The sequence below is a fragment of the Anastrepha obliqua genome, unplaced genomic scaffold (genome assembly GCF_027943255.1).
Source record: "Anastrepha obliqua isolate idAnaObli1 unplaced genomic scaffold, idAnaObli1_1.0 ptg000107l, whole genome shotgun sequence".
NCBI classification, from domain to species: Eukaryota; Metazoa; Arthropoda; class Insecta; order Diptera; family Tephritidae; genus Anastrepha; species Anastrepha obliqua.
The window spans coordinates 82,877-102,723 of record NW_026562224.1 but is presented as its reverse complement, the minus strand read 5'-3'; the positions used below and the strand labels follow the sequence as shown (position 1 = coordinate 102,723).

General features: G+C 35.5%; 2 protein-coding genes across 2 annotated transcripts; both read right to left on the bottom strand.

The window, feature by feature from the left end:
* Positions 1 to 2,850: 2,850 nt before the first annotated feature.
* On the bottom strand, positions 2,851 to 3,551 carry LOC129251939 (jerky protein homolog-like). Its single transcript, XM_054890887.1, has 2 exons — positions 3,414 to 3,551; positions 2,851 to 3,348 (listed from the first exon to the last, which is right to left on the bottom strand). The coding sequence occupies exons 1-2, from the start codon at positions 3,549 to 3,551 to the stop codon at positions 2,851 to 2,853; spliced, it is 636 nt and encodes a 211-aa protein (XP_054746862.1).
* A 10,333-nt stretch (positions 3,552 to 13,884) lies between these two features.
* On the bottom strand, positions 13,885 to 14,579 carry LOC129251938 (jerky protein homolog-like). The gene is made up of 2 exons (XM_054890886.1): positions 14,448 to 14,579; positions 13,885 to 14,382 (listed from the first exon to the last, which is right to left on the bottom strand). The coding sequence occupies exons 1-2, from the start codon at positions 14,577 to 14,579 to the stop codon at positions 13,885 to 13,887; spliced, it is 630 nt and encodes a 209-aa protein (XP_054746861.1).
* Between the last annotated feature and the right edge of the window lie 5,268 nt (positions 14,580 to 19,847).

Genomic DNA, 19,847 nt, shown 5'->3' with positions numbered 1-19,847 from the left:
TACGTGCACGAGAGACGAGGCTGGAGCGTTCCCAACGTCTTGCCGAACAAAGCTTGAGAACCTCTGAGCTACGCGCTCAAGAGTCGAGGCTGGAGCGTTCCCAACGTCTTCATGAACAAAATATAAGGACCTCTCAGTTGCGCGAAAGAGAGTCGAGTGTCGAGCGTTTGCAGCGACTTAGAGCTCAAGCAGAGAGACAGCAGTTGTCCACAAATAGAGTGCGCAATCAAATTTTAGCTAACAGGAACAGACTGGCTTTCAGATATGATCCGCAGCTTGATTATGCACAACAAGCGTCCGTCCAAATCGGAGTCATGAATAAGATCTGCTTTAACTGCTCTGCCAAGAAATGGGAGGACGAACCTAATGGTATGTGTTGTGCGTCAGGTAAAGTGTGTCTTCCTAACCTTCAGGAGCCGCCACAACCAATAAAAAATCTTTTAACTAATAACCATCCATTATCTGGTCATTTTTTAACAAACATACGTAAATACAATAGTATTTTTCAAATGACTTCGTTTGGCGCAAAAGAAATCAGGGAAGGAAATTTTATGCCCACTTTTAAAATTGAAGGACAGGTGTATCATCTCATCAGGCCAAAACCCACAGTTCCTGCAAATATATTTGATTTCGGATGCAGACCAGTTATCATTGCGATCAAGCATCGTACCAACCTTAAAAATGTATTTAATTTGCGAATTACAGACCACTTTGAATAATCATAACGTGTATATACGAAGTTTTAAACAAAACTTATAACTTAACTCATCACATAATTTAAAGCTAATTATTCATTCTGATCGTGCTCCACAGACAGCACACAGAGGCAGATACAATGCTCCTACTGTAAACGAGGTAGCCGTTCTCTTGGTCGATGAAGACAAAGGTCCCAGGGATATAGTCTTACACGGTAGAGACGGACAGCTCAAAAGAGTTTCTGAGCTACATCGGTCCTATGATCCACTACAGTATCCTGTAATGTTTGTGACAGGTGAAGACGGTTATTATTTGACTATTCTTCAGCAGGGTTCTGCGCGTAATAAAACTGTTTCGTGTATGCAATTTTATGCATTTAGATTAATATCTAGAACTAACTCTTTTAATCCGTTACATTATTACAGAGACTTATTTAGTCAATATTGTGTTGACATGATGGCGAAAATGATAACGGAAAGATTAAATTATATTTCGCGGAATCAACAAAGACTGAGGGCTGATGACTACATCCATCTCAGAGATGTCTTAAATCATGACGCAAATGTTGACCCATCAAATATCGGTCAACATGTCATATTGCCATCATCATTTACGGGTTCTCCGCGTTTCATACACGAGAAAACGCAGGACGCGATGACGTACGTCCGAAATTATGGTAGGCCTGACTTATTTGTCACTTTTACATGCAACACCGAATGGCCGGAAATTAAAGCAGAGCTGCTACCAGGACAACGATCTTTCGACCGTCATGACATAATTTCACGTGTGTTTCATTTAAAAATTAAGAAATTCATCAAATTATTTGTCAAAGAACAGATATTTGGTAAAGTAAAATGTTATATGACAAGTGTAGAGTGGCAGAAGCGCGGTTTACCTCATTGTCATTTGCTGTTCTGGCTAGAAACTAAAATACAACCAGATGAGATCGACAGTGTCATAGTTGCGGAGCTACCCGATCAACAAATTCATCCGGTACTACACGACATTATAACTAAAAATATGGTACATGGACCCTGCAATGTCATGCAAACCTTGAAGAGTTTTTGTGGGCTGATGCCATGAGTCTATATTTGTCGGATATTCAAACACAGGGTGAACGATATGAACTATTACCAACTTCACACTGCTTGTATCTGTAAAACAGCTCATGACATCAACGCCAAAATTGTTCTAATGACAGTCACCTCAAAGTTAATAAAATGTTTGTGTATCGCACTATAAAACGTTACAATGAGACTGGTAGCATTGCAACACGCTATGGAGCTGGACCAAAAAAAAAACGCAACAACGCCAGAAATGGTTCGGAAGGCTCGACTTGAACGGAATCCACGTCGAAGGTGAAGAAAAATGGCCAAAGAACTGAAAATATCGCAAGACAGCATTCGACGCATATGGGAAAATGAGCTCACCGTCAAGGCTTACAAGTTCCAAAAAGCACACGATCTATTACTCCAGCAGAAAAAGTTCGGTGCGATAGAGCAAAGGAGTTGTTGCGCCTGCACGAACGTGGCGAATTTCCTAACATTGTGTTTTCTGATGAAAAAAATTTCCCAATTGAGCAGTTCATAAACACTCAAAACGATTGTGTTTACTTGAGCGAACGCTCTTACGAGAATTTGAGCCTACGTATGGCCACTCTAATCAAATTCCCATCGCAGGTAAAGGGACCGCTGATGGATGCTCTACAATCGTTTTTATCGAGCCCGGTGTCAAAGTGAATGCGACTTTTTATCGGGAAAATGTTTTAGAAGCTGCTTTAGAGCTATGGACACGCAAACATTTCGGTCGCAGATACGCTTAAGTTTAATTCGTTCATATACATAAATATAGAAAGACTCACATACTTTATGTTGAATTAAAAAAATTTGAAATTTTTGTTTGTTTTGTGCAAGCTCGGTTGTTCAATACTACGCTGCTTCTAAGTCTTTAGAGCGTCATAATATCGTCTAAATAGGCATTATTTTGATCAGCCCATTCTAAGCAAATATTGTATGCTGATATAGTCTCCTCCTGTGTAACTTTCTTCGTATTTACTACCACGTTGTTTGTTTCTTCACCATCAGTAAGGTCACAATTGATACAGGGATCTTCATTTTGTTCAAAAGACTCCAAAATGGTTTCAGCAATCCATTGCTAAATTTCAGAATCGGATATTTGCTGCAATGGTTTTATTTCTTGAAGCAAATTTGAAATTGCTTGAATATTGGATGTGTCTTTAACAAGCTGTAAGCGTAACTCTGAAAGAGGGATGACATCTTCACTATCCCCTTCGACTGTTACCTCAAACAGTTTTTGAAATGATGACTGAATGGAGGTCACATTAACAGCATCCCAGGCATTAGCTAAAAAGCATATTGTGTGTTTTAAGTTGATATTTCGCAGAGATTCGTCTATTGTTTTTCTACGGCGAACGATGTCACTTAAAAGGCTTGTTTTGTAGTTCAATTTCGTAAGTTTTATAACATTCTGGTCCATGGGCTGTATAAGTGTAGTACAGTTTGGAGGAAGACACATCACAGATATTTGACCATCACTACTCATTAACTCGCCGTCTTTGGGATGGCATGGAGCATTATCAATAAGCAATAGAGCCTTTTCGGGAAGATTTTCGGCACGAAGGAACCCTTTTACCTGCAATTGTAGAAAATTTAAATTAATAAACCAAATTTTTTACAAACAAAGATGAGCAGATGTACCTCTGGAACAAATGTTTTGTGAAACCATTCGTCAAACAAAGCCAAGGTCATCCAAGCACTTTTATTTCCTCCGTAGACAACTGCAATATCCGTAAAATTGTTAAGTGATCGTGGGTTTAATGATTTCCCAATAACCATTAGTTTTACTCTGTGATTTCCAGATGCATTCGTGCAAGCCAGAAAAGTTATTCTTTCCTTACTGATTCCAGAAGAGACCAGATTTATCGGCATTGTATATCTGGTCCTTGGTCAAACCTAAATCAGCAATTGTTTTGTTCAGTTTTTGTAAAAATGGATTAACTGAATGAGTCTTATTCGAAAGTTTTTCTCCACATATTTTGAGGTTTCGTATTCCATATCTTTTTTAAAGTTTGTAATCCAACCATTGCTAGCATGGAAGTCCCCGATTTTTCCTGAATTTTGGAATGGAGAAACTTGGCCTTTTGTTTAAGCATATCATAAGTGATTGGTAAATTCTTGGCTCATTGATTTTCAAACCATTTCATCAATGCTATTTCCATTTTAGGAAGCTCTGCAGGCTTAAACGTTTTTCTCTTCCCAGGACCAGATTCAGCATGCGCCAGGAACTTCCTTATGGTGTTCTTCTTATTCTTAATGCGGTTTATTGTTGACCTGTGCACGTGAAAACTTTTGGCTAAGGCATCGATAGAAAATCCTTCACTTTGCTTCCTTACAATTTCAGCTTTTTGCTTTATTGTAAGCAACGTAAATTTTTTCCCTGCCATTGTGAGACCGCACTCAATGAAACGTCCGTTAAAATTGATTCAAATGTCCCAAAATACACGTGCGTAAGAGAAATAGCCAATCACAGCAACTCATTTCCGAAATAAATCGGGACTTCCCCGAATTTTATTGAATCTAAGGAACCGTTACCAAAAGCAACAAGGCAATGTCGCAAGTATCGAGTTCAAATTTTTTGGATGTCGCAAGTATTGAGTACGTAATGGAAAAATTTATTATATTATTTTATATTATATTATATTATATTATATTATATTATATTATATTATATTATATTATATTATATTATAATATATTATATTATATTATATTATATTATATTATATTATATTATATTATATTATATTATATTATATTATATTATATTATATTATATTATATTATATTATATTATATTATATTATATTATATTATATTATATTATATTATATTATATTATATTATATTATATTATATTATATTATATTATATTATATTATATTATATTATATTATATTATTATATTATTTTATATTATATTATATTATATTACATTATATTATATTGTTCAAATTATAAGACTAATATTTGTCCTATGTGGTAACCTGGCATATGAAATGTCATCCACTACTTTGTACATTTTTGAGTTTATAAGTTTGAAATAAACCTTTGAGACATTCAGCTGCGCGTTTCATTTAAGGAAATTGATTCTCTGTAACAATGGTTATGGGCCCAGAACGTGAAAAGGGCTTTTAAATACAAGATGTATGAAATAAATTTGTAAATACGTGTGTGACGCGAAACACCGGTTTTTAATTTGCGATAAAAATGAGTCTCGCGCTGCAAATAGAAAAACTTACAGAAGACAATTACGACGTGTGGTCGGTATCGGTGCGCAGTGTGCTAATTACAACGGACTTGTGGAGCGCTGTTTGCGATGGATCGCCAGAAAAAGTAACTAGTAACTAGAAAAAGTAACCAGAAGTCGCTGGCATGTATATTTTTAAATGTGAAACCTACGCAGTTAATGCATATCAAACCATGCAAAACTGCGTCAGAAGCATGGCAAAAGTTACGCCGAATTCATATGTATGCCAGTTGGTCCTGTTAGAAAAGTTCAGTTGTACCAGAAACTATTACGTTTAAACATGCAGCAAGATGATAATGTATCAAAGTATGTACACTCGTTTATTGAGACGATCGACAAGCTTGCAGAGCTAAACATACATATAAACGATGAATTGAAAGTTATTATGCTGTTGTCGAGTCTTCCCAATTTGTGGGAAAACTTCGTTGTTGCTGTTGAGACTCGCGACAGTTTGCCGACGTTCGATGCCATTAAGGCGAAAATTCTAGAAGAAGGTGTTCGTAGGCAAGAGCGAAATGAAAGAGAGGGCATGCAAGCAATTTATAAATGTGAGAATAAAACTAAAAATACAAGCATTGTAACAAAGCATACAAACACGGATAACACACACAACGATATGCAAAGTGAGGTGAATTCAAAGGCGACAAAGATACCGAAGATGCAAAAGAAAAATATTTGGTGCATTGACAGTGGCGCTACTTCACGTACCTAAGTTTTGTGATAAAAGTGTATTTATTTCTTTTATTGCGAAAGAAGTTAAAGTAATGTTGGCAGCAGATAAATTTGTTGAATCACTCGGCATAGATACGTTAGAATTACAAAATGGTAATCAAAAAATTACCCATCAAAATGTTTTGTATGTTCCATCGTTGCGTATGAATTTTTTGTCTGTGAGTAAAGCAGCAGAATTTGGTAATTTCACCACATTCACATTTGAAAAACGATTAGACACAGTGAGAGATAAAACGAATGCAATAGTATTGCAAGCAAAACAAACAAATAACTTGTATTTGTACACTGAAAACAAATTAGTTAGCGTAAATATGTTAAGTGTTGATTCAATGGCAACGATGTGGCATAATAGTTATGAACATTTAAATTTTCAAAGCCTAAAACAACTTGGTGAGAATGGTCTGGTTTGTGGTATAAATTGGAAAAATATGACAAGGCAGGTAAATTGTGATACATGCAATAAAACGAAAATTTGTACATTGCCATTTCCACGCAAAGTTGAACGTTCAACAAAGAAAGTGCTTGAACTTATACACACAGATGTGTATGGGCCTATGAATGTAAAATCATTGGATGGCAATCGGTATTTTGTCACATTCATAGACGATTTTTCTCGAAAAATGTTTGTATATTTTGCGAAATCCAAAAATGAAGTTTTTAAAAAATTCAAAGAATTAAAAAGCTATGTTGAATGTCAAATGGACTGTAATATTAAAACTTTGCGAAGCGATAACGGCACAGAGTATGTTAATGGTGGTTTTGAAAATTATTTAAAAATTGTGGCATAAAAAGAGAACTGACGGTACCGTATACACCACAACAAAACGGTGTAGCGGAGCGAGCCAATAGAGCCATAGTTAAGATGGCGAAAAGTTTATTGATTCATGCAAATCTTGAAGAGTTTTTGTGGGCTGAGGCGGTGCAGACCGCAGTGTATTTGCGCAATAGATGTCCTACTCAAGTACTAAATCAAGTGACTCCATTTGAAATATGGAAAAAGCGCAAACCTTCGGTGAAACAACTACGTATTTTCGGGTCAAGAGCATTTGCAGTTAATAAAACAAGTAAGAAGAAGTTTGAAGCAAAATGCCATGAGTCTATATTTGTCGGATATTCAAATACAGGGTGAACGATATGAAGTATTACCAACTTCACACTGCTTGTATCTGTAAAACAGCTCATGACATCAACGCCAAAATAGTTCTAATGACAGTCACCTCAAAGTTAATAAAATGTTTGTGTATCGCACTATAAAACGTTACAATGAGACTGGTAGCATTGCAACACGCTATGGAGCTGGACCAAAAAAAAAACGCAACAACGCCAGAAATGGTTCGGAAAGTGAAGGCTCGACTTGAACGGAATCCACGTCGAAGGTGAAGAAAAATGGCCAAAGAACTGAAAATATCGCAAGACAGCATTCGACGCATATTGGAAAATGAGCTCACCGTCAAGGCTTACAAGTTCCAAAAAGCACACGATCTTTCACTCCAGCAGAAAAAGTTCGGTGCGATAGAGCAAAGGAGTTGTTGCGCCTGCACGAACGTGGCGAATTTCCTAACATTGTGTTTTCTGATGAAAAAAATTTCCCAATTGAGCAGTTCATAAACACTCAAAACGATTGTGTTTACTTGAGCGAACGCTCTTACGAGAATTTGAGCCTACGTATGGCCACTCTAATCAAATTCCCATCGCAGGTAAAGGGACCGCTGATGGACGCTCTACAATCGTTTTTATCGAGCCCGGTGTCAAAGTGAATGCGACTTTTTATCGGGAAAATGTTTTAGAAGCTGCTTTAGAGCCATGGACACGCAAACATTTCGGTCGTAGATACGCTTAAGTTTAATTCGTTCATATACATAAATATAGAAATACTCACATACTTTATGTGGAACTAAAAAAATTTGAAATTTTTGTTTGTTTTGTGCAAGCTCGGTTGTTCAGTACTACGCTGCTTCTAAGTCTCTGGAGCGTCATAATATCGTCTAAATAGGCATTATTTTGATCAGCCCATTCTAAGCAAATATTGTATGCTGATATAGTCTCCTCCTGTGTAACTTTCTTCGTATTTACTACCACGTTGTTTGTTTCTTCACCATAAGTAAGGTCACAATTGATACAGGGATCTTCATTTTGTTCAAAAGACTCCAAAATGGTTTCAGCAATCCATTGCTAAATTTCAGAATCGGATATTTGCTGCAATGGTTTTATTTCTTGAAGCAAATTTGAAATTGCTTGAATATTGGATGTATCTTTAACAAGCTGTAAGCGTAACTCTGAAAGAGGGATGACATCTTCACTATCCCATTCGACTGTTACCTCAAACAGTTTTTGAAATGATGACTGAATAGAGGTCACATTAACAGCATCCCAGGCATTAGCTAAAAAGCATATTGCGTGTTTTAAGTTGATATTTCGCAGAGATTCGTCTATTGTTTTTCCACGGCGAACGATGTCACTTAAAAGGCTTGTTTTGTAGTTCAATTTCGTAAGTCTTATAACATTCTGGTCCATGTGCTGTATAAGTGCAGTACGGTTTGGAGGAAGACACATTACAGATATTTGACCATCACTACTCATTAACTCGCCGTCTTTGGGATGGCATGGAGCATTATCAATAAGCAATAGAGCCTTTTCGGGAAGATTTTCGGCTCGAAGGAACCCTTTTACCTGCAATTTTAGAAAATTTAAATTAATAAACCAAATTTTTTACAAACAAAGGTGAGCAGATGTACCTCTGGAACAAATGTTTTGTGAAACCATTCCTCAAACAAAGCCAAGGTCATCCAAGCACTTTTGTTTCTGTTCAGAATTCGTCCAATCTGGCACCAGCTTAATTTATAGCAACTTTCTATGTACCATAACATATCTACTATGTATTGGTATTATTTCTTCGTACGCATCTGTTATTTACTTCATGATGTACATACATACATATGGTATTTATGCACAGTTAGCTTTAAACAGTTATTTTCCTGATATTCTGCTTTGTACTTAAAATGAGACGCTCAATAAAATTCATTGCTTGTACAGCTTCGAAGTGATCACACGTTTTACATTTTTGCTTAAACAGTTTCCTTTGTAGACAACTGAAATATCCGTAAAATTGTTAAGTGATCGTGGTTTTAATGATTTCCCAATAACCATTAGTTTTACTCTGTGATTTCCAGATGCATTCGTGCAAGCCAGAAAAGTTATTCTTTCCTTACTGATTCCAGAAGAGACCAGATTTATCGGCATTGTATATCTGGTCCTTGGTCAAACCTAAATCAGCAATTGTTTTGTTTAGTTTTTGTAAAAATGGATTAACTGAATGAGTCTTATTCGAAAGTTTTTCTCCACATATTTTGAGGTTTCGTATTCCATATCTTTTTTAAAGTTTGTAATCCAACCATTGCTAGCATGGAAGTCCCCGATTTTTTCTGAATTTTGGAATGGAGAAACTTGGCCTTTTGTTTAAGCATATCATAAGTGATTGGTAAATTCTTGGCTCGTTGATTTGCAAACCATTTCATCAATGCTCTTTCCATTTTAGGAAGCTCTGCAGGCTTAAACGTTTTTCTCTTCCCAGGACCAGATTCAGCATGCGCCAGGAACTTCCTTATGGTGTTCTTCTTATTCTTAATGCGGTTTATTGTTGACCTGTGCACGTGAAAACTTTTGGCTAAGGCATCGATAGAAAATCCTTCACTTTGCTTCCTTAAAATTTCAGCTTTTTGCTTTATTGTAAGCAACGTAAATTTTTTCCCTGCCATTATGAGACCGCACTCAATGAAACGTCCGTTAAAATTGATTCAAATGTCCCAAAATACACGTGCGTAAGAGAAATAGCCAATCACAGCAACTCATTTCCGAAATAAATCGGGACTTCCCCGAATTTTATTGAATCTAAGGAACCGTTACCAAAAGCAACAAGGCAATGTCGCAAGTATCGAGTTCAAATTTTTTGGATGTCGCAAGTACTGAGTACGTAATGGAAAAATTTATTATATTATTTTATATTATATTATATTATATTATATTATATTATATTATATTATATTATATTATATTATATTATATTATATTATATTATATTATATTATATTATATTATATTATATTATATTATATTATATTATATTATATTATATTACATTATATTATATTATATTATATTATATTATATTATATTATATTATATTATATTATATTATATTATATCTTATATATATGGAGAAACTTGGCCTTTTGTTTAAGCATATCATAAGTGATTGGTAAATTCTTGGCTCGCTGATTTGCAAACCATTTCATCAATGCTCTTTCCATTTTAGGAAGCTCTGCAGGCTTAAACGTTTTTCTCTTCCCAGGACCAGATTCAGCATGCGCCAGGAACTTCCTTATGGTGTTCTTCTTATTCTTAATGCGGTTTATTGTTGACCTGTGCACGTGAAAACTTTTGGCTAAGGCATCGATAGAAAATCCTTCACTTTGCTTCCTTAAAATTTCAGCTTTTTGCTTTATTGTAAGCAACGTAAATTTTTTCCCTGCCATTATGAGACCGCACTCAATGAAACGTCCGTTAAAATTGATTCAAATGTCGCAAAATACACGTGCGTAAGAGAAATAGCCAATCACAGCAACTCATTTCCGAAATAAATCGGGACTTCCCCGAATTTTATTGAATCTAAGGAACCGTTACCAAAAGCAACAAGGCAATGTCGCAAGTATCGAAGTCAAATTTTTTGGATGTCGCAAGTACTGAGTACGTAATGGAAAAATTTATTATATTATATTATATTATATTATATTATAATATATTATATTATATTATATTATATTATATTATATTATATTATATTATATTATATTATATTATATTATATTATATTATATTATATTATATTATATTATATTATATTATATTATATTATATTATATTATATTATATTATATTATATTTTATCATATTGTTCAAATTATAAGACTGATATTTGTCCTATGTGGTAACCTGGCATATGAAATGTCATCTACTTTGTACATTTTTGAGTTTATAAGTTTGAAATAAACCTTTGAGACATTCAGCTGCGCGTTTCATTTAAGGAAATTGATTCTCTGTAACAATGGTTATGGGCCCAGAACGTGAAAAAGGCTTTTAAATACAAGATGTATAAAATAAATTTGTAAATACGTGTGTGACGCGAAACACCGGTTTTTAATTTGCGATAAAAATGAGTCTCGCGCTGCAAATAGAAAAACTTACAGAAGACAATTACGACGTGTGGTCGGTATCGGTGCGCAGTGTGCTAATTACAACGGACTTGTGGAGCACTGTTTGCGATGGATCGCCAGAAAAAGTAACTAGTAACTAGAAAAAGTAACCAGAAGTCGCTGGCATGTATATTTTTAAATGTGAAACCTACGCAGTTAATGCATATCAAACCATGCAAAACTGCGTCAGAAGCATGGCAAAAGTTACGCCGAATTCATATGTATGCCAGTTGGTCCTGTTAGAAAAGTTCAGTTGTACCAGAAACTATTACGTTTAAACATGCAGCAAGATGATAATGTATCAAAGTATGTACACTCGTTTATTGAGACGATCGACAAGCTTGCAGAGCTAAACATACATATAAATGATGAATTGAAAGTTATTGTGCTGTTGTCGAGTCTTCCCAATTTGTGGGAAAACTTCGTTGTTGCTGTTGAGACTCGCGACAGTTTGCCGACGTTCGATGCCATTAAGGCGAAAATTCTAGAAGAAGGTGTTCGTAGGCAAGAGCGAAATGAAAGAGAGGGCATGCAAGCAATTTATAAATGTGAGAATAAAACTAAAAATACAAGCATTGTAACAAAGCATACAAACACGGATAACACACACAACGATATGCAAAGTGAGGTGAATTCAAAGGCGACAAAGATACCGAAGATGCAAAAGAAAAATATTTGGTGCATTGACAGTGGCGCTACTTCACGTACCTAAGTTTTGTGATAAAAGTGTATTTATTTCTTTTATTGCGAAAGAAGTTAAAGTAATGTTGGCAGCAGATAAATTTGTTGAATCACTCGGCATAGATACTGTAGAATTACAAAATGGTAATCAAAAAATAACCCATCAAAATGTTTTGTATGTTCCATCGTTGCGTATGAATTTTTTGTCTGTGAGTAAAGCAGCAGAATTTGGTAATTTCACCACATTCACATTTGAAAAACGATTAGACACAGTGAGAGATAAAACGAATGCAATAGTATTGCAAGCAAAACAAACAAATAACTTGTATTTGTACACTGAAAACAAATTAGTTAGCGTAAATATGTTAAGTGTTGATTCAATGGCAACGATGTGGCATAATAGTTATGAACATTTAAATTTTCAAAGCCTAAAACAACTTGGTGAGAATGGTCTGGTTTGTGGTATAAATTGGAAAAATATGACAAGGCAGGTAAATTGTGATACATGCAATAAAGCGAAAATTTGTACATTGCCATTTCCACGCAAAGTTGAACGTTCAACAAAGAAAGTGCTTGAACTTATACACACAGATGTGTATGGGCCTATGAATGTAAAATCATTGGATGGCAATCGGTATTTTGTCACATTCATAGACGATTTTTCTCGAAAAATGTTTGTATATTTTGTGAAAGCCAAAAATGAAGTTTTTAAAAAATTCAAAGAATTAAAAAGCTATGTTGAATGTCAAATGGACTGTAATATTAAAACTTTGCGAAGCGATAACGGCACAGAGTATGTTAATGGTGATTTTGAAAATTATTTAAAAAGAGAACTGACGGTACCGTATACACCACAATAAAACGGTGTAGCGGAGCGAGCCAATAGAGCCATAGTTAAGATGGCGAAAAGTTTATTGATTCATGCAAATCTTGAAGAGTTTTTGTGGGCTGAGGCGGTGCAGACCGCAGTGTATTTGCGCAATAGATGTCCTACTCAAGTACTAAATCAAGTGACTCCATTTGAAATATGGAAAAAGCGCAAACCTTCGGTGAAACATCTACGTATTTTCGGGTCAAGAGCATTTGCAGTTAATAAAACAAGTAAGAAGAAGTTTGAAGCAAAATGCCATGAGTCTATATTTGTCGGATATTCAAATACAGGGTGAACGATATGAAGTATTACCAACTTCACACTGCTTGTATCTGTAAAACAGCTCATGACATCAACGCCAAAATTGTTCTAATGACAGTCACCTCAAAGTTAATAAAATGTTTGTGTATCGCACTATAAAACGTTACAATGAGACTGGTAGCATTGCAACACGCTATGGAGCTGGACAAAAAAAAACGCAACAACGCCAGAAATGGTTCGGAAAGTGAAGGCTCGACTTGAACGGAATCCACGTCGAAGGTGAAGAAAAATGGCCAAAGAACTGAAAATATCGCAAGACAGCATTCGACGCATATTGGAAAATGAGCTCACCGTCAAGGCTTACAAGTTCCAAAAAGCACACGATCTTTCACTCCAGCAGAAAAAGTTCGGTGCGATAGAGCAAAGGAGTTGTTGCGCCTGCACGAACGTGGCGAATTTCCTAACATTGTGTTTTCTGATGAAAAAAATTTCCCAATTGAGCAGTTCATAAACACGATTGTGTTTACTTGAGCGAACGCTCTTACGAGAATTTGAGCCTACGTATGGCCACTCTAATCAAATTCCCATCGCAGGTAAAGGGACCGCTGATGGACGCTCTACAATCGTTTTTATCGAGCCCGGTGTCAAAGTGAATGCGACTTTTTATCGGGAAAATGTTTTAGAAGCTGCTTTAGAGCCATGGACACGCAAACATTTCGGTCGTAGATACGCTTAAGTTTAATTCGTTCATACACATAAATATAGAAAGACTCACATACTTTATGTGGAACTAAAAAAATTTGAAATTTTTGTTTGTTTTGTGCAAGCTCGGTTGTTCAATACTACGCTGCTTCTAAGTCTCTGGAGCGTCATAATATCGTCTAAATAGGCATTATTTTGATCAGCCCATTCTAAGCAAATATTGTATGCTGATATAGTCTCCTCCTGTGTAACTTTCTTCGTATTTACTACCACGTTGTTTGTTTCTTCACCATCAGTAAGGTCACAATTGATACAGGGATCTTCATTTTGTTCAAAAGACTCCAAAATGGTTTCAGCAATCCATTGCTAAATTTCAGAATCGGATATTTGCTGCAATGGTTTTATTTCTTGAAGCAAATTTGAAATTGCTTGAATATTGGATGTATCTTTAACAAGCTGTAAGCGTAACTCTGAAAGAGGGATGACATCTTCACTATCCCATTCGGCTGTTACCTCAAACAGTTTTTGAAATGATGACTGAATGGAGGTCACATTAACAGCATCCCAGGCATTAGCTAAAAAGCATATTGCGTGTTTTAAGTTGATATTTCGCAGAGATTCGTCTATTGTTTTTCCACGGCGAACGATGTCACTTAAAAGGCTTGTTTTGTAGTTCAATTTCGTAAGTCTTATAACATTCTGGTCCATGGGCTGTATAAGTGCAGTACAGTTCGGAGGAAGACACATTACAGATATTTGACCATCACTACTCATTAACTCGCCGTCTTTGGGATGGCATGGAGCATTATCAATAAGCAATAGAGCCTTTTCGGGAAGATTTTCGGCTCGAAGGAACCCTTTTACCTGCAATTTTAGCAAATTTAAATTAATAAACCAAATTTTTTACAAACAAAGATGACCAGAGGTACCTCTGGAACAAATGTTTTGTGAAACCATTCCTCAAACAAAGCCAAGGTCATCCAAGTACTTTTGTTTCTGTTCAGAATTCGTCCAATCTGGCACCAGCTTAATTTAGAGCAACTTTCTATGTACCATAACATATCTACTAAGTATTGGTATTATTTCTTCGTACGCATCTGTTATTTACTTCATGATGTACATACATACATATGGTATTTATGCACAGTTAGCTTTAAACAGTTATTTTCCTGATATTCTGCTTTGTACTTAAAATGAGACGCTCAATAAAATTCATTGCTTGTACAGCTTCGAAGTGATCACACGTTTTACATTTTTGCTTAAACAGTTTCCTTTGTAGACAACTGAAATATCCGTAAAATTGTTAAGTGATCGTGGGTTTAATGATTTCCCAATAACCATTAGTTTTACTCTGTGATTTCCAGATGCATTCGTGCAAGCCAGAAAAGTTATTCTTTCCTTACTGATTCCAGAAGAGACCAGATTTATCGGCATTGTATATCTGGTCCTTGGTCAAACCTAAATCAGCAATTGTTTTGTTCAGTTTTTGTAAAAATGGATTAACTGAATGAGTCTTATTCGAAAGTTTTTCTCCACATATTTTGAGGTTTCGTATTCCATATCTTTTTTAAAGTTTGTAATCCAACCATTGCTAGCATGGAAGTCCCCGATTTTTTCTGAATTTTGGAATGGAGAAACTTGGCCTTTTGTTTAAGCATATCATAAGTGATTGGTAAATTCTTGGCTCGTTGATTTTGCCAACCAGGCTTAAACGTTTTTCTCTTCCCAGGACCAGATTCAGCATGCGCCAGGAACTTCCTTATGGTGTTCTTCTTATTCTTAATGCGGTTTATTGTTGACCTGTGCACGTGAAAACTTTTGGCTAAGGCATCGATAGAAAATCCTTCACTTTGCTTCCTTAAAATTTCAGCTTTTCGCTTTATTGTAAGCAACGTAAATTTTTTCCCTGCCATTGTGAGACCGCACTCAATGAAACGTCCGTTAAAATTGATTCAAATGTCCCAAAATACACGTGCGTAAGAGAAATAGCCAATCACAGCAACTCATTTCCGAAATAAATCGGGACTTCCCCGAATTTTATTGAATCTAAGGAACCGTTACCAAAAGCAACAAGGCAATGTCGCAAGTATCGAGTTCAAATTTTTTGGATGTCGCAAGTACTGAGTACGTAAAGGAAAAATTTATTATATTATATTATATTATATTATATTATATTATATTATATTATATTATATTATATTATATTATATTATATTATATTATATTATATTATATTATATTATATTATATTATATTATATTAAATTATATTATATTATATTATATTATATTATATTATATTATATTATATTATATTTTATTATATTGTTCAAATTATAAGACTAATATTTGTCCTATGTGGTAACCTGGCATATGAAATGTCATCCACTACTTTGTACATTTTTGAGTTTATAAGTTTGAAATAAACCTTTGAGACATTCAGCTACGCGTTTCATTTAAGAAAACTGATTCTCTGTAACAATGGTTATGGGCCCAGAACGTGAAAAGGCCTTTTAAATACAAGATATATAAAATAAATTTGTAAATACGTGTGTGACGCGAAACACCGGTTTTTAATTTGCGATAAAAATGAGTCTCGCGCTGCAAATAGAAAAACTTACAGAAGACAATTACGACGTGTGGTCGGTATCGGTGCGCAGTGTGTTAATTACAACGGACTTGTGGAGCGCTGTTTGCGATGGATCGCCAGAAAAAGTAACTAGTAACTAGAAAAAGTAACCAGAAGTCGCTGGCATGTATATTTTTAAATGTGAAACCTACGCAGTTAATGCATATCAAACCATGCAAAACTGCGTCAGAAGCATGGCAAAAGTTACGCCGAATTTATATGTATGCCAGTTGGTCCTGTTAGAAAAGTTCAGTTGTACCAGAAACTATTACGTTTAAGCATGCAGCAAGATGATAATGTATCAAAGTATGTACACTCGTTTATTGAGACGATCGACAAGCTTGCAGAGCTAAACATACATATAAACGACGAATTGAAAGTTATTATGCTGTTGTCTAGTCTTCCCAATTTGTGGGAAAACTTCGTTGTTGCTGTTGAGACTCGCGACAGATTGCCGACGTTCGATGCCATTAAGGCGAAAATTCTAGAAAAAGGTGTTCGTAGGCAAGAGCGAAATGAAAGAGAGGGCATGCAAGCAATTTATAAATGTGAGAATAAAACTAAAAATACAAGCATTGTAACAAAGCATACAAACACGGATAACACACACAACGATATGCAAAGTGAGGTGAATTCAAAGGCGACAAAGATACCGAAGATGCAAAAGAAAAATATTTGGTGCATTGACAGTGGCGCTACTTCACGTACCTAAGTTTTGTGATAAAAGTGTATTTATTTCTTTTATTGCGAAAGAAGTTAAAGTAATGTTGGCAGCAGATAAATTTGTTGAATCACACGGCATAGATACTGTAGAATTACAAAATGGTAATCAAAAAATAACCCACCAAAATGTTTTGTATGTTCCATCGTTGCGTATGAATTTTTTGTCTGTGAGTAAAGCAGCAGAATTTGGTAATTTCACCACATTCACATTTGAAAAACGATTAGACACAGTGAGAGATAAAACGAATGCAATAGTATTGCAAGCAAAACAAACAAATAACTTGTATTTGTACACTGAAAACAAATTAGTTAGCGTAAATATGTTAAGTGTTGATTCAATGGCAACGATGTGGCATAATAGTTATGAACATTTAAATTTTCAAAGCCTAAAACAACTTGGTGAGAATGGTATAAATTGAAAAAATATGACAAGGCAGGTAAATTGTGATACATGCAATAAAACGAAAATTTGTACATTGCCATTTCCACGCAAAGTTGAACGTTCAACAAAGAAAGTGGGTGAACTTATACACACAGATGTGTATGGGCCTATGAATGTAAAATCATTGGATGGCAATCGGTATTTTGTCACATTCATAGACGATTTTTCTCGAAAAATGTTTGTATATTTTGTGAAAGCCAAAAATGAAGTTTTTAAAAAATTCAAAGAATTAAAAAGCTATGTTGAATGTCAAATGGACTGTAATATTAAAACTTTGCGAAGCGATAACGGCACAGAGTATGTTAATGGTGGTTTTGAAAATTATTTAAAAAATTGTGGCATAAAAAGAGAACTGACGGTACCGTATACACCACAACAAAACGGTGTAGCGGAGCGAGCCAATAGAGCCATAGTTAAGATGGCGAAAAGTTTATTGATTCATGCAAATCTTGAAGAGTTTTTGTGGGCTGAGGCGGTGCAGACCGCAGTGTATTTGCGCAATAGATGTCCTACTCAAGTACTAAATCAAGTGACTCCATTTGAAATATGGAAAAAGCGCAAACCTTCGGTGAAACATCTACGTATTTTCGGGTCAAGAGCATTTGCAGTTAATAAAACAAGTAAGAAGAAGTTTGAAGCAAAATGCCATGAGTCTATATTTGTCGGATATTCAAATACAGGGTGAGCGATATGAAGTATTACCAACTTCACACTGCTTGTATCTGTAAAACAGCTCATGACATCAACGCCAAAATTGTTCTAATGACAGTCACCTCAAAGTTAATAAAATGTTTGTGTATCGCACTATAAAACGTTACAATGAGACTGGTAGCATTGCAACACGCTATGGAGCTGGACAAAAAAAAAACGCAACAACGCCAGAAATGGTTCGGAAAGTGAAGGCTCGACTTGAACGGAATCCACGTCGAAGGTGAAGAAAAATGGCCAAAGAACTGAAAATATCGCAAGACAGCATTCGACGCATATTGGAAAATGAGCTCACCGTCAAGGCTTACAAGTTCCAAAAAGCACACGATCTTTCACTCCAGCAGAAAAAGTTCGGTGCGATAGAGCAAAGGAGTTGTTGCGCCTGCACGAACGTGGCGAATTTCCTAACATTGTGTTTTCTGATGAAAAAAATTTCCCAATTGAGCAGTTCATAAACACTCAAAACGATTGTGTTTACTTGAGCGAACGCTCTTACGAGAATTTGAGCCTACGTATGGCCACTCTAATCAAATTCCCATCGCAGGTAAAGGGACCGCTGATGGACGCTCTACAATCGTTTTTATCGAGCCCGGTGTCAAAGTGAATGCAACTTTTTATCGGGAAAATGTGTTAGAAGCTGCTTTAGAGCCATGGACACGCAAACATTTCGGTCGTAGATACGCTTAAGTTTAATTCGTTCATATACATAAATATAGAAAGACTCACATACTTTATGTGGAACTAAAAAAATTTGAAATTTTTGTTTGTTTTGTGCAAGCTCGGTTGTTCAATACTACGCTGCTTCTAAGTCTCTGGAGCGTCATAATATCGTCTAAATAGGCATTATTTTGATCAGCCCATTCTAAGCAAATATTGTATGCTGATATAGTCTCCTCCTGTGTAACTTTCTTCGTATTTACTACCACGTTGTTTGTTTCTTCACCATCAGTAAGGTCACAATTGATACAGGGATCTTCATTTTGTTCAAAAGACTCCAAAATGGTTTCAGCAATCCATTGCTAAATTTCAGAATCGGATATTTGCTGCAATGGTTTTATTTCTTGAAGCAAATTTGAAATTGCTTGAATATTGGATGTATCTTTAACAAGCTGTAAGCGTAACTCTGAAAGAGGGATGACATCTTCACTATCCCTTTCGGCTGTTACCTCAAACAGTTTTTGAAATGATGACTGAATGGAGGTCACATTAACAGCATCCCAGGCATTAGCTAAAAAGCATAGTGCGTGTTTTAAGTTGATATTTCGCAGAGATTCGTCTATTGTTTTTCCACGGCGAACGATGTCACTTAAAAGGCTTGTTTTGTAGTTCAATTTCGTAAGTCTTATAACATTCGGAGGAAGACACTTTACAGATATTTGACCATCACTACTCATTAACTCGCCGTCTTTGGGATGGCATGGAGCATTATCAATAAGCAATAGAGCCTTTTCGGGAAGATTTTCGGCTCGAAGGAACCCTTTTACCTGCAATTTTAGCAAATTTAAATTAATAAACCAAATTTTTTACAAACAAAGATGACCAGATGTACCTCTGGAACAAATGTTTTGTGAAACCATTCCTCAAACAAAGCCAAGGTCATCCAAGCACTTTTGTTTCTGTTCAGAATTCGTCCAATCTGGCACCAGCTTAATTTATAGCAACTTTCTATGTACCATAACATATCTACTAAGTATTGGTATTATTTCTTCGTACGCATCTGTTATTTACTTCATGATGTACATACATACATATGGTATTTATGCACAGTTAGCTTTAAACAGTTATTTTCCTGATATTCTGCTTTGTACTTAAAATGAGACGCTCAATA